Genomic DNA, 19,490 nt, shown 5'->3' with positions numbered 1-19,490 from the left:
ATTCATCATCTTCTTCCTAATTTTTCCCACCTTATTCTCAGTATGTGGTCATGTGAAAAAAATTGTTGTTTTAGAGGACAGTGGGGCATTTGCTCCCAAAAATTGCATTGTGTTCTGAAAACACTCAGACTAGGTCTCCTGCAGTTATGAGTTCCACTGTCAGGAACCTTCTTACTATTTATTATTTATATTACAGTGCTATTGCCCCAGTTAGGATTGGGGCCACATTGTGCTGTCACTGTACAAACATAAAATAAAAAATTTCCTGCCCTACAGAGATTGCAGTCTAAATGACCATCAAGAAAACTTTGTCCCACGGTCCCAAGAGTTTCATCTTGGCTCTGTCAACTGCAAAGTTCTTCCAGAATGTAATGTTCTCAGTGGGTAGCAGCTAGAGAGGCAACCTCTCTAACAACCATGGCCTACTTTTGCCCCCTTATTCACATAAGTAGTCCTATTGAAAGCAATATTAAGGTACTACACAGTGTAAGGATAGCAAAATGTGTTTTAGGGGATTTATAGATTGGGAAGAGGATTTCAATTTGATATGACATGAATAGAAGCTGGACCCAGAAATAAATAGGAAGCCAGTGGATCATGTGATGCTTAGAGAGATGTGCTCTCTTAATTTGCCAGTGGCTATATGTTATACATGTTGAATTTCCATAATGCCTTCATTTTCACCACCAGAAATCTAAACTGGAACTGAGGAAAGACATTGATCATGATGGAAAGGTCTGTCCACCTGGAGATGGGAGAAGGTCATCCTCATTGCTGTTGCAGTCTGTGTTGTCCAGCAACAGAGAAGAGTACAGTATGATGCACACAGATGGGCAGATGACTTAGATTTTTATCCTTTATTGAAGACAAGGTTTCAGTCACCTCTCCAGAATGTCTGTCTCTTCCTACCAATATTAATTCTATCTTCCCTGGTTTAGGTTTGAGTCAGCTGCTTTTCATCCATTTATTTAAGTCTTTTAATCAAGACAAGAGACCTTTCTAAAAGATATGCTGTCTGTAGCTCAAGCAGAAGTTATGGGACTGATGCAGATTTTTTGGGTGTGAGATACTACAGTCTGTGTTATGCAGGAGTTCAGATGAAATGATCAAAATGGTTCCTTCTAGCCTTAAAATCTATTAATCTATTTTTCTTCAAGGCACTATGAGATCTTGGTCATATCTATAGAAAGACAGATGTTAAGATGGGAGTTGTCAGCATAGTATTGATTCTGAATTTGTCCACAAAAATTATGAGAAAATATGACCTATGAGGGAAGACTGAAAAAATTGGGTTTGTTCAGTCTGGAGAAGAGAAGACCAAGAGGAGATATGATAACAAGTTTTCAAGTACATGAAAGGTTGTTACAAGGGAGAGGGAGAAAAACTGTTCTCCTTAACCTCTGATAGGACAAGAAGCAATGGGCTTAAGTTGCAGCAAGGGTGGTTTAGGTTGGACATTAGGAAAAACTTCCAGTCACGGTGGTTAAGCACTGGAATAAATTGACTAAGGAGATTGTGGAATCTCCGTCATTGGAGATTTTTAAAGCAGGTTAGACAAACATCTGTAAAGGATGGTCTAGAGATAATACTTAGTCCTGCCATGAGTGCAGGGGATTGGACTAGATGAGCTCTCCAGGTCCCTTCCAGTCCAACAATTCTATGCATTAACAGGGTCAGACTTACAAAATACGTTTTTATGAACAAATGTGGTGCACACTATATATCTGTCTTTATCCTCATTAATGCTGTAGCAGAGCATCTCAAAAGCTAACATATGGTCACTCAATACCTGTCAGATTGGGCACTGCTGTTAACCCTGTTTCACAGATGGGGAACTGAGGCACAGAGGGGCTAAGTGACTTGCCCAAGGTCACCTGGCTTCTGTGGCAAAGCAGTGAATTGAACCCCCACTCTTCTCCCCTACCCACTAGGCCATTCTGCCCCTAGCCCCTATAGGCACAGACCACAGAGGGGCAGCACTCTGAGCATTAGTCCCTTGCATAGCAGTAGCACCCAGGGGCTGGCTGTGCAGGGCGCTGCACAGAGGCAGTACATGGCACCAAGCAGGACAGTGCGGTAGCAGGAGGAACTAGGAGGCAGCCCGCACGCCAGGAGCCGTTGCCAAGGCAACGCTCCGCCCGCGCAGCTGCACGTGCCATTGGCCGTTCGCACACAGGCGTGTCCCTGTCTCGCGCACGCTGGGCCTCACGGCCCGCGTCAGCTTGCCTCAGAATCGCGCCCTCACGCGGCACCCGCCATCGCCCCTTTAAGGCTTATTTTATCTCTGAAGCCAGTGATGGCGGGGGGCGCGGCCCGGCCAGGGGCGTGGTCTTCAGGGTTGGCCACGCCCACCAGTATAAGAACGGCGGCTGCGAGCCGCGGGCGCGCAGGACTTACTTGGAACGTGCTCGTGGGGTACTCGGGGTTTGAGTGTGGCGCACGCGCAGTGTCCCCCAAGGCGGGCAGGGATATGCGGAGCCGCGGCGCCGTCTGGGTGAGTGATTCCCGGGGCTGCAGGGCTGCGCCGGGATCGGCCCCCTTCGGGGCGCTCCAGGAGTGCGGGGCTGCCCCGCCAGGGACCCTGGGCTCGGCCCCCACTTTCCCAGGCACCGCTCTCGGGAGCACTCGTTGCCATGGCAGCCGGGCCCTGCTGTGAGGCGCGGCGGCCTCTGGCTCCTCGAGCCTGGCTTTGCCCGCGGCCGCCGGGACTAAACAGTCGCGGCTCTCGGGGAAAGGCCGCTCCCCGCAGCGCGGCGGGCCCGGAGCCGCGGCGGGCAGCCGAGCGAAGGCGCCCCACGCTCCCCGGAGCTGGGCAGGGGCTGCTCGCGCTGTCCGATCGGTGCCAGCGCGCTGGGAGGGGGCGAGCCGCCGCGCCGGGCAGAGCAGCTGCCTGGGCTGGCAGGACCGGGACTGGCGGGTTAGTCACGCACCCGTGGCTCGGGCTGGGGCCGCACTGTGCGGAGGCGTATGGGTGACTTCAGGTGCACCTGCCAGCCAGGTGGGGCGGGACTGGTGACCAGGCAGCTGTCGGGTGAGGGAAAGGGAGGCCGAAGCCCGAAGTGCCCAGTTTTTTCCTGGCCCCTCGAGACCCGTCTGCGTTCGGCGCTGCGGGTCAGTGACCGTTTAACGTGGGGGTTCACCCGCGTCTGTTTTTATCCAGGTTCTAGTAGACTGTGTTTGGCTTCCCATAGGCTGAACTGCTCCTAGGGCTGAGATTCTAGAGATGCAAGAGCTCTCTAACTTTTTTTTTTAAAAGTTGTACTTTAAGTCAGTGGTTCTCAAAGGCCACTGTGACCCCCTTCTGACAACACGAATTACTGCGAGACTCAGGAAGGGGGACTGGAGCCCGAGCCCTGCTGCCCTGGGCAGCGGGGCCAAAGCTGAACCCCAAGGACTTCCACCCTGGCATGTAACTTTAGCCTTCTTGCCCAGGGCTGAAGCCCTCAGGCCTTGGCCCCCAGCAAATCTAACACCAGCCCAAGGGACCCCATTAAAATGTGTTCATGATGCACTTTGGGGTCCTGACCCACAGTTTGGGAACCCCAGCTTTAAGTGCTTCCCTAAATTCAGTTTACAGATACTGGGATCATAGCGCAACTAAGGGCCTGTGACTAAAACTTTAGCTCCAAGTTCTCTGGAAGGCAAGGAAAGTCTTTTAGTCAGTCTTCACCATTAATTGTTTACCTTATTACAGACTAGCCACAGTGGTCCTGAAAGAAAAAAATATTAAGTATGTAATGATATTTTATAGGATGAACTAAGTTACAAAATCACCTAACTTCTGAGTCACCTGCCAGTATTTGAAGATAAGATGTTTTAGGTCCAAAAATTTGTACTTTTGTTGATCCAAAAAAGATGATACTTGTATCTTGTCTACTCTTGCTTCTCTCAGTCATAATTATTACTGTAACTTATTATTTAATAAGGCATTCAAGTGCAATGGTTAACTAAATATTTGGATTTTAGAAGGGGCAGGGGAGACATTTTCCTGAAAATGTTTATTATTTAACCTGGCTATGTTGTTGTGCTATTTGAGCATACTGCAGGCAATTTAATTACATTAATTTTGCCAAGTAGTAAAATACACGATATATAAAAGTTCCAATTTTAAGCCATGATCCTACAAACACCTAAGCATATGTGTAACTTTACTCACACCAGTAGTCCCAGTGACCTCAATGTGCTTAAGTATTACACCAGCATTGAGGGCCCTCATTCTTCATCCTAAAATGTTGTTGGCACATTAACAAGACCTTCTGTTATGAATGAAGAAACTGAGCCAGAAAAAGATAATTTATTTTTGTTTCTTTGAAAGCTAGTAACTGAAATTCCAGGTACAGCTTGACATGAATGTGCAATTGACCACTCTATATCACCTAGCTGTAGAAGTTAGAGAAAGCAAATGTATAGTTTAAAACTCTGCACCAGTATGTATACTTCGTAAGCAGCATAGAAAGGAAGGGTTTTTTTGTATAAAAACTTATACAAAGTTTTATGAAAACTAGTTACACTTCACACATTTACTGTCTAACTTATTGCAGCACACTTTAATGTGGTTAGTTATAGGTCTGTATTCCCATTACACACTTCTGTTTTCAGGAGTTATAACTCTGCCATAATTTTTTTCCTCTGGACTGAACCATCAGAGTGGGTAGTAGCAACTTTTTTTCCTTCTACTTGATTTGTTAACCTTTAAATAAACTGAAAGCATATTATGGGTTCAGATGCTTCTTTTTGCATACTAATTTAAGATGACTTAAATTTTCTTGATCACTCTAGCCCTTAATATGGGCTCATGGCTTGGGTTTTTTTCAAAATAGCCCATTTTTAATGTTCAAAACCAAAGACAGCACTGTACACTTAATGTATAACATATATCTTCATTTTGTACACTTCCTGTGAATACACACTACTCTACTTGCACAATATGAATGGTGTATAGTGGCTTTGAAACTTCAGTGGTCTCATGGAACTTATCCACAGCTTGAGGGTTTTTAATAGTATAATTTAGCCATGATCTGTTATTCCCGGTCTGCAGGTAAGGATGGTATATTGGATGGCAAAGGCTCTGAGGGACAAGGTCACTGGCAGATTTTTGAATCTGTCATTCTATGGTACAGTGCTTGAAGGATGCACACCAGTGTTCAAAGGCGCTCTTTCCACCAGCTCCCAGTGTTCTTTTCAGCTGCTGATTGTTGGCAGGAGAGAGCTCTCCCGCCCATAGGCACAGACTCCGTGGATGCTCCGGAGCTGGAGAACCCATGGGGAAAAAATGGTGGGTGCTGAGCACCCACCGGCAGCCACCCTATCATCACCTTCCCCTCCCCTCTGCACCTCCTGCCTGCCTCAATCAGCTGTTTGGGGGGAGGGGAAAGGAGGGAGGACATGGTGCATTTGGGAGAGGGGGCTGGAAGAGGTGGGGTGGGGTGTGGCCTTGAGGGAAGTGTTGGAGTGGGGGTGTGGGCCTCAGCAGAGCTGGGGGTCGAGCACTCCCCCGGCACAGTGATAAGTCTGTGATCCTGCCGACAAAAAACTTCCACCCCAACCGCAGGAGAGTTTTCCTGCGGACAAAGCGCTGTTTGTTGGCAAAACTTCTGTCTTTCAAGGGGTGTGTTTTTTTTTTTAACACTGTTTTATCCTTCAGTTGCCAATGTAGACAGCCTTTACCTTTTGAAAAGATCAGGAATGTTGAATCTGACTTTCCTAATCTTGGCACAGGGAGGCAGGGGAGTGGGGGCTTGCCTCGGGTGCTTATTGTGAGCTCATACACATTAATTGAAGGGGTGGGGGTAAAGGGAGGAAGAGGAGAGTGTGAATCTTTAACAAAGACAGCCTTTGTCCCAAGTATTGAATAGACACAGCAGTTAAAATAGGTAGTAGCAAAAACAAACAACAAACCTACATTTTAAAAAGCCAAACTGAAGTCTCCCCACTTTTAGTCTCTTTCAGTGTTATTTTAGTAGTTCTGCCACCACCGTAGAGTTCTCCAGGGCAGATGTGGTCTGCATTTCTCGTGAAGAAAACAAGCAGAATATTTTAACCAAGCCTCTCAAGCGTTCTTTATGTACCATAAAGAAGCTAAAAAAGGCCACAAAACTCATTTGTCTGTGCTTTGCAAGTTGCCTTCAAAATCCAAATAATCTAATAGGCTTTCATCAAGTGTGCCCAGGACAGAAAGCTGACAGGGTTCTTTAGGGCTTAGTTAACACCTTTCTTTTGGAGAGAGAAATTAAAGTTTTGATTCAAGACCCTCACCTTCCCTCCTTCCCAGCGCAGGAGGTATTGTACAAGTGAAAAATCTTAATTCTGAATTTCTGGTACAGTAATGTGGAATTTATCAAATTTAGTATAGTTATTTAGGTGTTGGCAGAATTTGAACCAGTTATGCATTAAGTTGTGTGTCTTATTTTTTAAATGTGAGCTGGCTATATCCACTGTAAGACTTCATGATACTATACACCAGTGGTTCTCAACCAGGGGTACATATATCCCCGGGGGTGGGGTTTGGGTTTGGGGGGTGGCAATAGAGGTCTTCCAGGAGGTATGTCAACTCATCTAGATATTTGCCTAGTTTTACAACTGACTACATAAAAAGCTTTAGTGAAGTCAGTACAAGCTAAAAATTCATATAGGCAATGACTTGTTTATACTGCTCTATATACAATATCAATGTTTCTCAACCTCAGGATGGGTTTAGGGTGGTTGCAAGTGCAGGGCCTGCAGTATGGGGTGGCAAGCAGGGGCCCCATGAAGCTAAGATACATGCTGAAGCCCAAGCCTGCCTCCTGGGGCTCAAGCCAAAGCCCCGCTGCCCAGAGCTGAAATCAGACTCCTGAAAGGGATACAGTAGTTGGGAAAGGTTGGGAACCACCGCTGTATACCAAGGCTGAATATGAGACTGAAATCTGACAAGCAGAGGCAGGGCAGTCATTTCACTACTTAATTGTTAGGTTTTTAATCCGCAATTTAGAAGTTCTCCCAAGTAGTGTTTTTGGATCACCAAATTAAGTACAGTTAAAACCTGGGCTAAGTCCCCTGTAGATGGCAAATAGAAAAGTCCCTTCATTCCATCCAAAAATCACTGTCTCCCACAACTCTGTCACATAATTTGGCTGTTCTAGTTGCTTTAGCTGTTCTTCTGCCACAATTTTAAGCTTCTACACAACTCCACTTCTGCCCATCTCTGCTTTTATTTCTATCGTCCATCTTTTTCCAAGCTGCTATTTGTTCCTTTGTCGTCTTCACCCTGCTTGCTGCCCTTTATGCTTTGAACAGTCTTCCTGTCTGTGTGCACCAAGCTACCACTTGCTCTCAATAAAGGATTGAATTTTCAGTCTTTGGTCACATGAAGTACTGTGTGATTTAAATTGCAGATGTGGGTTGGAGACTTGTCTTGTTCTGAAAAGCACTAAGCACACTTACCATGATGCTCTATAAATAAGATGCAATCATCTATAAAATAAATGATTTTAAAAAAGCCATGTTCTTAGGACCATTCGCCAGATGTGAGTTTCTTGGCATTGTATAATGACCACTGGAGAAACTCGACTTTCAAAGCCTAATTACAGCATGCCTTGAGTTTCAGGAAGTAGATTAAATAGTAACATCAATAGGCTTTCTAATTAGGATCTGAAATGGTTAAATGTTAAAAACAGCGTAAAGGGTTAGCTATCATTCCAAATTAACAGAAATCTCCTTCTAAAAGTATATTATAGGAGGAAATTACATCATATTGTCAAATAAGGAAGAGCTAAGCTGAACGGATGACTTGTATGACAAAAATGTGCCCCTCCTATGAATTGCTTCTGAGATTCGTTAATGATACGTGGTGGCAAGGTGAGCAAAATTAGGTTAAGAACATGTGTTCTTACTGCTTTAAAGTAGCAATGTTTTTCCTTTTAAGAATGTGTAGTAGATGGATGCAGCTTTTACTTCCTTATGTCATAGAGCATGATCTGTTATCCCTTCAGCAGGTAGCATCACAGAGTGTAATCCCTGTCCAGGTTTTTTGTAGGCATTCAACAATTTTCACTGCAAATTGCATCCAATTCCATTACGTGTAGTGCATCCTGAAGGCACAGTTTGACCTCCTGTGCATATCAAAATTTGATACCCCTGAGGGAATTCTGTGACAACAAAATTAATAATTCTGTGCACAGTATTCTAAAATTCTGCAAATTTTATTTGTCAATAAATAAATGCAGAGGCTCCAGCATGGCAGTGGGGAGCACAGACCACTGGCTGCATGAAGGTGGAAGATCATCCTGCAGCCGCCCCACCCTTAGGACACGACTCAGCGGTGAGGCTGCATCTGACCCTGACACAGCACAAGGTCTGGGCCTGCCCCAGAAACACCCAGGGGCCATGCCCTTCTGCGCCGGGTTGGGGGCAGGTAGGCTCAATCAGGCAGGATCCAAGTATGGAGGGGTTCAGTGTGGGGTGAAAGGATTCTGTGTGGGACAATCTGGGTGCAGGCAGCTCAGTGGAGGGTCTAGGTGTGGGGGGATCTGGATGCACAGAGGCTCATTGGGGGGTTCCAGATGCAGGGGCAATGGGACTCTGCAGGGGCTTCCAGATGAAGGTTGTTGGGGATCAGTGGAGGGGTCTGGGTGTGGGGGTCTCAGTGGGGGGTGGGGGCTCTGAGTGCTGGGGGAGTGGGGCTTGGGGTGGGGTCTGGGTGCAGCTAGTTGGTGGTCAGTGGTGTGGGGGTCTGGATGTGGGGGCTCAGGGTAGTGGTTTGAGTGCAGGGAGCTCTGTGGGGGGTGATCTGAGTGCAGGGGTAGGTCTGGAGGCTGGGAGTCTGGATTCAGTGGGGCTCTAGATGCAGGGGTTGAGGTTCAGTGGGGTGGGTTTTGGGCATGGAGGATCAGGGGGGTTCTGGATGTACTAGGTGAGGCTTGGCAAGGGTGTCTGGGTATAGGAGGTCTGGATGCACAGGGGTTGAGTGGATGAGGCAGCAGCTCCCCGTACAGTGACCCCTCCCCTGATAGCTGAGGAGTGATGGGGGCAGGAAGCAGGGGAGGCTTCTGAGGGTTGGTCTGGGGGAGGCTTCTGAGGGTTGGTCTGGCACAGCCTCAGCTACTTCTTGGAGGGGAAGAGGAAGTCCATCCTCTCCTGCCTCCAGCCCAGCTGGGACTAGCAGCTGATCCCGGCTCAGGGTAGGAGCCACTGGGGTGCCCCCAACCCCGCGGTGATTTACCTCTCAGCCGTCTGCTCTGGGTGCCTGAAATGCTGTACCTGCGCTGCTAGGGAGTGGTGCGTGACTGCTCTTGCAGCTTCCCTTTGCTTCCTTGTCAGAAAGTCATTTTTCAGTGTGGAAGCTAAGAAATCTGCGGGGGACATGAATTCTGCGCAGAATTCACCCAGGAGTAATTTGAGTACTGTAATGGTGATTGCCTGACAGAAATGCCAATAAATAACTGAGGTATCTGAATGTTCATAGCTTTCAGAAAAAATGGCTGCAGCCTGATAAAACATTGCTGCAAGATCATAACAATAGACTGAGTTGGAGCTGAGAAATGAAAATTCACATTTTAATTTCTGGTCAGATATGAAAAACAAATATTGTAGCTGCAATGTAATTGTAGTATGTGCATAGATATATTTTTCAGAAGGAGAGCTGCTAAAAATCTACATAGGGCATGCCATATATTATATACTATTGTAACATCCAAATATTTATACTTGTGGCAATATGGTCTGGGAAGAATGTTTTTAAATTCCCTCCTTGTCTAGTTACATTGCTAACAGTGATGGAGCGCAATGGCTGATCACAAACTGTCACAAACCCATTATTTTACATTGCTTTAGCTTGGGTCTCCTGAGTTTAGTGACTGAAGCAAGAACTAATTGCAGTTTTCCTTTATAGTAATTTAGCTTCTTGACTAGATACAAGCCTGTGAGGACTTCCTGAAAATATTATAAGTTGTGTATCTTTCTAATCACCTTAGTCCAGGCAAGTAGGGTTTATCAGTATAACTGGGAAACCCATTGTGAAAACCATACTTGCTAACTCATTCATTTGCACAACAAATATCATAAACCAAGGACACAGTAATTTAGCTTTATTTATGGTATGGCTAGTATATCCTATTATATTTTGTAAAATGAATTAAATTGCCATGTGATTTCATGAAAGTACAATATTTTATTAAATCTTTGCTAATCCACAAACCCAGTAACTGTCACATAACTGATGGTCTCACCCCACCTTCTCTGTAAAATGAGTTTCTGCTGCAAATTAATGTTGTTCATAAATCCATGAACAATACTGACTTTTTCGAATGTATTCCTCAGTAACCTTATTGAGAGTGTACCATCCAAAAGTAAGAGTTAATGCAGCTGTCTCTCATAGATTCTCAGGGTTTGCTCTTTACTAAGCTTCAAGTTAGCAATGCTAAGCAGTTTGCTACATATTTTAAAATAGTAGCACAAACTCTTTAAACCCAGGATGCAAAAAGGTAAAACTGACTTGGTAGTAAAGGAGAACATGCAGTTATGTTGCCCTTTTTGCTTCCCCTCCTACTCCCACTTCAAGAACATAGGAAGCTGGGACAGTTTCATAACAGTCCATTCACATTTCCCTATTGAAATGTAGAGGCAGGTCACCTTCTATGAATTCACAAAGAGATTATTGTTTAAAGTGAGTAGGCTTTATGAACGCACAACTTGTCTTTGTTTCCATCACCTAGTTTTCTGAATTAAAAAAATAATGAGAAGTACCTTTCTGAGTGTAATATTTAAGTATCTATTGAAATGGAAGCTTAGAACTCCAAGGGGATTTCAAAGCAGGTAATACTTGCACAATCACTCTGAAAGCTGAGATTTAGACAGCATTTTAGGAGGTTGACACATACACTAATTACTACTAGTGGTTTTGGCATGGGAACAGGTGGAGGCTGGTCCTCTTAGAATCCCTGCAGGCTTTTTCATGTAATCAGAGTAAGCACTCTAGTCTACATGTGCTTTCAAACTATTTAAACACCAGTCTCCTTCCTATTTCATCTTGTTTTTTATACTGCAACAGACACTTTATAGTCTTGCCAGTTCTTGTAAGCACAATAAGGTGAAAACACTGGGGTAAATCAAATCTAGTACAAATGCTTGGACCCATTCTTAGTATTTTAGCCTACAGATTAATTATTTTTAAACTGCATTTTCTAATTCTTGCCACTTCTAACAATTTAACAAATGTGAAGTAGCTAGTAAATTGAGCCCTTACCTGTCCTCTAGGCAACAAGTGAAGACTTAAAATGTTGACACAACTTCATGACATAAGCAGTCAAACTCTAATTGGAACAAACATTTCTAGTTTAGGACACTTGCTCAATGTGATATAAACTGGCATGGATTGATGTCTTTCTTTAATGCTACATGAAACTGAATTTGAGGATCAGTGTCCTACTTGAGTCTCAGCCCCGTAGTGGATAGCCCTATTTGTGCTTGTACAACTGAAAGAATGAGAGGTTAATATTTTAACTGGAGTCTCATGTATCTGTAACTCATTGGCTAGTTATCCGCTAATAGAATGGCTTTAATCGCTTTCCAGAATTACATATCCATGCATTTCTTAAAGAAAATTTTAATCTTATTGGTTGGTAACCATTCAAACATGTTGATTTGGAACTAAATATAGCCGTTACACTAAATTTGGTACTTTTTGCTAACCAGGAGGATACACTGTAGCTATCCAAGTTTATTTAATAATTATATAGCTTAACATACATTTTATTCAGGTTAATAGCTTTTACTTTTTTTAATTTATGCCTTAATGTAAGTTATCATAATTTCAAATAGGTTTATTTTTAAAAAGAAAAATGTATTTAAATAAAACAGATTTTTTGTTTTTAATCATAGATTTTTATCCACCCTAGCTTCCATTGTTTGACAAGTGTCTCTAACTTGATTTAGTGATGTAAGAATTAACTAGATAAAGTTAAAAATAAATGCTGCTCTTTAGTGTCTCATAGTTAAGAAGTTTATAGTCTGTTTCAATAGTGAGTATCTATGAAAAGGGAAGAGCTGAAATAAAGATTTTTTTTTTTTAAAAGACCATGGTGCAATCCTGTCATAGAAAAAATGGCAGCGTTTGAGTCTTGCACCATTCCAGCAAAGCTGATGTTCTCCCTTCTAAATTCTGGCAACATGTCTGACTAAGGCCTGGTCTACACTACGCGGGGGGAATCAATCTAAGATACGCAACTTCAGCTACGAGAATAGTGTAGCTGAAGTCGACGTATCTTAGATAGAATTAGAATCACTTACTTGGCGTCCTCGCGGCGTGGGATCGACGGCACCGCTCCCCTGTTGACTCTGCTTCCGCCTCTCGCCCGGTGGAGTTCCGGAGTCGACAGCAGAGCGACCAGGGATCGATTTATCACGTCTACACTAGATGCGAGATAGATCGATCACTACCCACCGATCCGGTGAGTAGTGTAGACGTGGCCTTAAAAACACTTGGGTTGAGGGAGAAAGAAAGAAAACCACCTGCATTGATGCAAATGTGTGCATGGTTGTTTATGGTTTGTAAAACCTCCATGTTGCTTTATCTTGTATTACTGGCTCTCATTAAGAATTACAAACATGTATACAGTCTCAAACTATTTTGCAGACGTTTATCTTTCTTGCCTCTATGAGGCCGAAAAATTAGTATTTCCCCCATTTTACGGTTGAGGGAACTGAAGCAGAGAAAATAAATGACTTATTGCCCTACGTAGCAGCAAGAGTTGGTGTTAGAGCATGAGTTAAAACTCTGGAGAGCTTGCCTTGCCCCATACTTAGGACTGAGTACCATGTCCCCTTAAAACTGCAGATGGTTCTGTGGAACCTACCTCTTCCAGTATCATGGGAACAGGAGGTTAATTTATCGGTGCAGAAGAATGCACTCTTATTCCTGTACCATTACCAAGGCAGGGGAGGTGGGAGAGAACTGAACTTACCAACAGTACAGACTATTCATTGGGTATCCCTTAAAAAGCATGCCAGAGCATGATCTGGTCCCAAACACATGTTGGGTTTTACTTTTTGGAGAGAATTTCCTTTCAAGTACCCAGAGATGTGGAGTATAACTGATCATGTTCAGTAAACATCTGTCTCTTCATGATCATGTAAATGTCATTTTTATCTTGCCCTAAACAATACACTGTACTCCTTGAGCAGGTAAAGGGTCTGTTCTAAAGTGATTTTAGGGCATTTAATCTCTCTATTCAGGTGAGGAGACTGAGGTTCTCCTGCCTTGTTATATTTAATCCTCCTCACTTTATGCAGTTTTGTTTCACTGAGTTGCAGTTTCTCCACTGTCCAGAATGTACAGCTGATCTTTCAGAAATTGTGGGGAGAGTAGGTGGGTTCACACAAGCAAAACCTTGTAAAGCAGCATATTCCATATATTACAATTTCTAATTGAATTTCAAGTGTTTGTCAGAACTTCTGTTTCCCAATGTAAATGTGCCTACTAAACTATTGTGCACAGATTCAAAACAAGCTTTGTAGAAAAGGATGACTCTACTTCGTTTAGATTTGCTCAACCCCATAGCTTGGAACTGTTGTGGTATATATGCTAGGAGGAAACCTTGTGAGACCAACAAATGAATTTCTAGTAGCTAACACTTAAAGTGATTAATTATTCAATATAATGATCTTATCTGAAACCCTTGTGAATTGATCAAACCTTTGATTTAAGCAGTCACTTTATATTTAGTCTATTAGAATGAGCCTTTGACCAGATTACATTTGAAATCAGGCTATTGTGTTTCGGCTTCCTTTTAGGTTAAAACCCTTGGCAAAGTGACTCCTTATCACAATAATACAGAAGGAGGTTTGTCTAATACAATGTTATACAACGATTTGTATGTTTTGGCAAAGTTGGTGTGTCTGAGTAACTGTCAATATGTGTACAAGGTCTGAATTTGCTGGCATAAAACTTCTGTTCATCACCTGTTTTACTGAAACTTGAAAATCTTTGGATTGATGTTTCTCCAAAAATGAACTCTTACAGAACTACTTCTAATTATTGGATTTGTTTTTACAGTCACAGAAACAGAAGGACAAACACTTTGATGTGTGAAATATTTCCTTCTTTTCAGCAGGTGTTTGGGCCAGAGGGGCCCTCTCACAAAGGAGTCACTGTAATTCAGAGAGTTGGGTGGCATTTAAAATGAGAGACTCACTCATGTTTGCTTAGTGGTACTTACACCCTCCTCTCCTCTGAAGGGAATGAAAGCTGCAGGATACCTGGCAAGAACTGTGGATTTCTAAAATTTGGAGACATTGCAGAGCAAGGCACAATGTCAACGGCAGGAGTTGCTGCTCAAGAAATGAGAGGTCCATTAAAAACTGGATTTCTCCATAATGGCCAAGGCATAGGGAGTCTGAAAACCTGCTGGACCGGCCACAATGGGTTTGAAAAGTAAGTGGGGAAAATTAACCTTGCAGGTGGATTTGAGAGTTCTTACCAAGCAAGTGACATAGGTGGACCCAATAACTGGGATTAGGGCTTGTTCATGGTTCACTGACTCAGAATATTTTTTCCCTTTTCAGGACTTTCTTTAACATGGACCCTATAACAATGACATACAATCTGAATCCATCAGCACAGCAACATTGTACATCTATTGGTATGTACACAGAAGATTTTGAGATGTATTGATACAAACTGTTTAGTGGAAGTGGTTTTGGAGAAAATCTGTCCCTTTTAATATCTACAATAGGAGAAAGAAAAGGAGTACTTGTGGCACCTTAGAAACTAACAAATGCTCAAATAAATTGGTTAGTCTCTAAGGTGCCACAAGTACTCCTTTTCTTTTTGCGAATACAGACTAACACGGCTGCTACTCTGAAACCTTTCTGATTTTAGACACCAGGCTGCCCTCTAGTGACAGATTTAAACACTTTGGCTCTCCTCCAACGTTTTTCTGACTTTCTACCTAGTATCTTAATAGTATACTTTTATTTGTTCTGAGGAAAATATTTAGTGTAAATAGTTGAGTGTTGTCAAATATTTAGCAAAACCTGCTCATGAGGATAGAACTCTGTGGAAATAGTTGCAAAGTGGTTGGGGCAAATCAACTGCATGTTAAAACATCTCTCATGGAGAGACAGCCCTGTTTTAATCTAAGTTATGCCATGGGTCTCTAATTGTCTTATTTAACTGGAGCACTGCTATAATATAAGTCATATATATATATTACATGGTGTTGAATATTCTCTCTCTGATACTCCTGAGGGCATTCTGCACCAAAAAATTTAAAATTATGCACACAATATTAAATTCTGCAAAATTCAGCAAATTTTATTTGTCAATAAATAAATGTGGCTCCAGTATGGCAGTGGGATGCACAGAAGGAGCATTGAGGTGGGAAATCACCCTGAAGCCCCCACCTCCCCCCAGTATAGAGACTCAGCAGTGAGGGTACACCTGACACTGACACAGTGCAAGGGCTGGGCCTGCCCCAGAAATGCCCCAGGGCTATTTCCCTCTGTGCCAGGTGCACCAGGTGTGGATGGGCAGGCTCAGCCCAGCAGGATCCAAGTGTGGAGGGACTTAGTGAAGGGGGATCCAGGTGAGAGGTTTCTGTGTGGGGCAGTCTGGGTGTGGGTGGCTTAGTGGGAGATCTGGATGCAGAGGCTCGTTGGGGGGTTCTGGATGCATGGGCAATGGGACTTTGCAGGGGATCCAGGTGAAGGTAGTTGGGGCTCCGTGGGTGGGGGGCTGGGTGTGGGGAGATGGGGCTTGATGGGGTGGGGGTCCAGGTGCAGCTGGTTGGGGATCAGTGGTGTGGGGGGCTCGTTGGAGGGATCCGAGTGTAGGGAGGTAGGGCTTGTCTGGGCGGGGGTTCAGTGGGCCTGCTTAACGGGGGAGCCCCAGCTGTTGCCAAGGGGATGCCACATACTGAACTCTTACTTCCTCCTGTGATTCCTCATCCCCTTTTCTTTTCCATCCCCCACCCTCACTCCTACCTTCCCCTCCTCCTGCCCTATTCCACCCACCCTTCCTTCCCCACTGCCTCTTCCTACTCACCCCTCCTTCCCTCATTTTCCCCCTCCCCCCCCAATTACCCAGCCCAACCGTGGGCACTCTGTTGCACGTAATAGAAAGCAGGAAGGCTCCCAGCACACAGAAGCGGCGCATGACTGGCACTAGGACCCAGGAGGCAGCGTTCAGCTGCAGAGTTCTCAGAGCTGAGACACAGCCTCCTTCAGTTGGGCAGCTCTGCGCTTGCAGAATGAGGGGTGGGGCAGTGGCATGTAATCCTGTGTGCCCCCCATGCCTCACCTCTGTTTGGAAGGGGGCAGTTCCCCCCACGCTCCCAAACTGCACCCACGGTCATCCCTCCGCGCAGCTTCCCTTTGCTTCCCTGCCATTTTCTGCAGGAAAACACAGGAAATCTGTGGGGGGCCATTTTCTGTGGGTGCACAGTCCCACAGAATCCCTCAAGGAGTACTCTGAGGATGCATGCTGTGAAGCTTGCTTAGGAATGGTGCAGTGTCCTGTGTAAAGCAAGCTATATGTATGGGACAACAGCTGACTGTTCATAAACATATTGTTATGCAGGTGTGTTTCAGGATTACTGTAGTTAAGAGTTCTGTTAATTAAGGTATTAAGGATGCATTTTTCCTAGTGCTGAATTGGGAACAAATGAATGGCTAGATCATCTGTCACAAATTCATGGTGGTGGGGATGTAGACAGACATTCTTAACTTTATTTTCCCCTCCTAGGGCACATTTCAAACCCTGTACCAACAAATGGCTACTGCTTTACTGAAAGCTGTGTCAGGGTCCCACCTCAGAAATCCAGCCCATCTCCTCTTAGTCCCAAAAGTGAGAAGCTTAGTTCAAAGCATGAAGATTATCTTGTTCCTAGTTTCAGCAAACTGTCGGTAACTGTGGGGTGTGTTTCTGAGGAGATGCCTCCTCATACACTGACAAAGAGTGGACCACCTCAGTTTTCTTCTGCATCTTCCAATGACCGCAGCTCTAGGCCACTACCTCCACTGCCCATTTCTGAGGACCTCTCTCCAGATGATGTCGACAGAGAGGTGGAATTCTTAACAAGTTCAGACACTGACTTTTTGTTAGATGATTATGAACTTCCTCCTTTTAAATCCAGTGCTCCAAGTAGGCGGAGTTTTAGGGGTTGCGGACAGATCAATTATGCCTATTTTGATGCCCCAGCAGGACCAAAAACAGAAGATAGCAACTCTGCAAATAACCTAAATGGATGTACACAAACCCCATGTCCTCCTCCACAACAGCTGCATCGGCGTTTACGAAGGTCTCATTCAGGGCCAGCTGGATCATTTAATAAACCAGTAGTGAGGCTATCTAGCCACTTAAATAGGGCTTCTCCTAATTCTGATGAAGACAAACCAGAGGTCCCCCCTAGGGTTCCCATACCTCCTAGGGCGCTCAAACCGGATTATAGAAGGTGGTCAGCAGAGGTCACTTCTAGCGCATACAGTGATGAAGACAGGCCTCCCAAAGTGCCCCCGAGAGAACCTTTATCACGGAGCAATTCCCGTACACCGAGCCCTAAAAGTCTGCCATTGTACCTCAATGGGGTCATGCCCCCCACACAGAGCTTTGCCCCTGATCCTAAATATGTCAGCAGCAAAGCTCTACAAAGACAAAACAGTGATGGATCTGCGAACAGGGTCCCTTGCATTCTTCCCATTATTGAAAATGGTAAGAAGGCCAGTTCAACACACTACTATCTGTTGCCTGAAAGGCCTTCATATCTGGACAAGTATGAGAAATTCTTCAGAGAAGCAGAAGAAACCAGCTCAAGCACAGAAATGAAGTCCTGGTCTGGTGACTGCACCACAGCTGCTGCCACAGCAAAGCAGGACTCAAAAGCTAGAATGGACATGGTTGGCCACGTGAAACGGAAACACCTGTCTTATGTGGTTTCTCCATAGATTCTTGGAACATGATTCACGATAGTTGCTTAGGATGGAGTAGATCTTAACCATGTTGCTAAGTTTTTGAGATCCAAGGAAAGGTTTTCAAATAATGAAGTAATGGAATTCTTCCTGTTTCAGCAGAAAAGTGGAGTATCAATGGTAAAGTCGTCTTATGATGCGTATCTCTGAATTGTTTGTCTGGACTAAGCCTATCTTGGTCTGGATAATTGAAGACTGTAAAGCATTTATAGAAACACATGGAGTAACCATAGCCATGTTGGCCAGTTATACACTATCCTAGAGTAATATATTTTGTAAAGGCATATTAAGAAAAAATCCAATTTTGATGTCTAAAACCGAAATCAGGGAAGAAAGTGCAGTACAGTATTTTTGTTTTATATCACAGGCATTTCCAAAGTAATAGGCTTGGCATTTTAAAATCTTTTGCAGAAAATAGCATTGCTGGGAACAAACCCTGTTCTCTTTAGCTTGGATGTGCTAACCTGGCTAGAAGGAAATTGACATCTACTTAAAGACTTGGAAGTGTATTGGGAAGTGTTTAGACTTTTTTAATATCTTCAATATTTTGAAAACTTAGTAGGATATAAGTAGAATTTTTTAGTGAAGTGGCTTCCGACAGGGGTTAGACTTCTGCTTTTTTATGGTGCCTCTTGGATTCTTTCACCCACTAACAGGCACATAGCAGAATTCTGCAGATTTTCTTAGCAGAGACTTGGACCAGCTACTGCTAACCTTCACCCATTGTTCTCTCCATAAGGGGTCCAAGGAATGCATGTTAGTGTCCTAAAATTGACAGGGGAAAGGTATCTATCCACAATTGCTAGTAAATGGTCAGCGATGACTACATCCTTATTTGGTACAGTATACAAACTTCTGACTGTATTATAAACAGAAACACACAACACAAGCTGGTCTTGTGTTCTGGTTTCTATTCAGTATTTTCTGGTTGTGTAGTTTGTTTTTTTGGTAAATTAAACATGATTCCATTTACAAACCGTGTCAGTCACATCTGCCTTTGCTTCAGATACTGCTTCTTTGTTTGTTTTTTTCCCCCCCATAGTCTGCCTCACCGTTCCATTTAGGTCCGGGGAGATGCAACACTTGTGCATTAGCTGTTTCTCGTGCATACTTCCACATATTTATCCTTTTATAGATAAGCACAAGAGAAGAGGTGCTCATTAATGGAGGTCCATTACTATAATGCTCTCCTCCTAATAGAAATGAACAAGCTGTTTACAGTTTAAACTGCTGAATGAGATATTTGAGCTATTTTAAAGCTTACTTTTATGTTTTAGTACAAACTAAATGAAGGTGAAATACATGCTATAGAAAATGCACTGATATTTCTGCATCATGTGTACAGTATTGAACAAAAGGATTTTATTCACTTTGTTTTATTTTGAATATTGTCATGTCTTGAATTTAATAAAGTTATAATATACTTATTTATGATACATGTAATGTTTCTTGATTTATTTGGTGGTTTATGGAAGTCTCATGCATTTTAGTTTTCAGTGTGGTTTTTCTAAAAGGAAAATTTGCATAAATGCATACCATGTTAATACAAC

At 43.7% G+C, this 19,490-nt stretch overlaps 1 protein-coding gene across 3 annotated transcripts; it reads left to right on the top strand.

Annotated features, from left to right (window-relative positions):
* The first annotated feature begins 2,350 nt into the window (after positions 1 to 2,350).
* Positions 2,351 to 19,376, top strand: ERRFI1 (ERBB receptor feedback inhibitor 1). 3 transcript variants are annotated; one of them, XM_027822750.3, is made up of 5 exons: positions 2,367 to 2,494; positions 7,706 to 7,836; positions 14,212 to 14,407; positions 14,539 to 14,615; positions 16,718 to 19,376. In XM_027822750.3, exons 2-5 carry the CDS (start codon positions 7,764 to 7,766, stop codon positions 17,914 to 17,916), a joined length of 1,545 nt encoding a protein of 514 aa, XP_027678551.1. In that variant the 5' UTR covers positions 2,367 to 2,494; positions 7,706 to 7,763; the 3' UTR covers positions 17,917 to 19,376. The 3 variants fall into 3 exon arrangements, with proteins under 3 accessions (XP_027678552.1, XP_043387791.1, XP_027678551.1); XM_027822751.3 differs by lacking the exon at positions 7,706 to 7,836 and having other exon boundaries at positions 2,351 to 2,494; XM_043531856.1 differs by lacking the exons at positions 7,706 to 7,836; positions 14,212 to 14,407 and having other exon boundaries at positions 2,356 to 2,494.
* The last annotated feature ends 114 nt before the right edge of the window (positions 19,377 to 19,490 follow it).

The sequence above is a fragment of the Chelonia mydas genome, chromosome 18, assembly GCF_015237465.2.
Source record: "Chelonia mydas isolate rCheMyd1 chromosome 18, rCheMyd1.pri.v2, whole genome shotgun sequence".
Classification (NCBI taxonomy): Eukaryota; Metazoa; Chordata; order Testudines; family Cheloniidae; genus Chelonia; species Chelonia mydas.
This window is presented reverse-complemented; position numbering and strand designations above follow the sequence as displayed.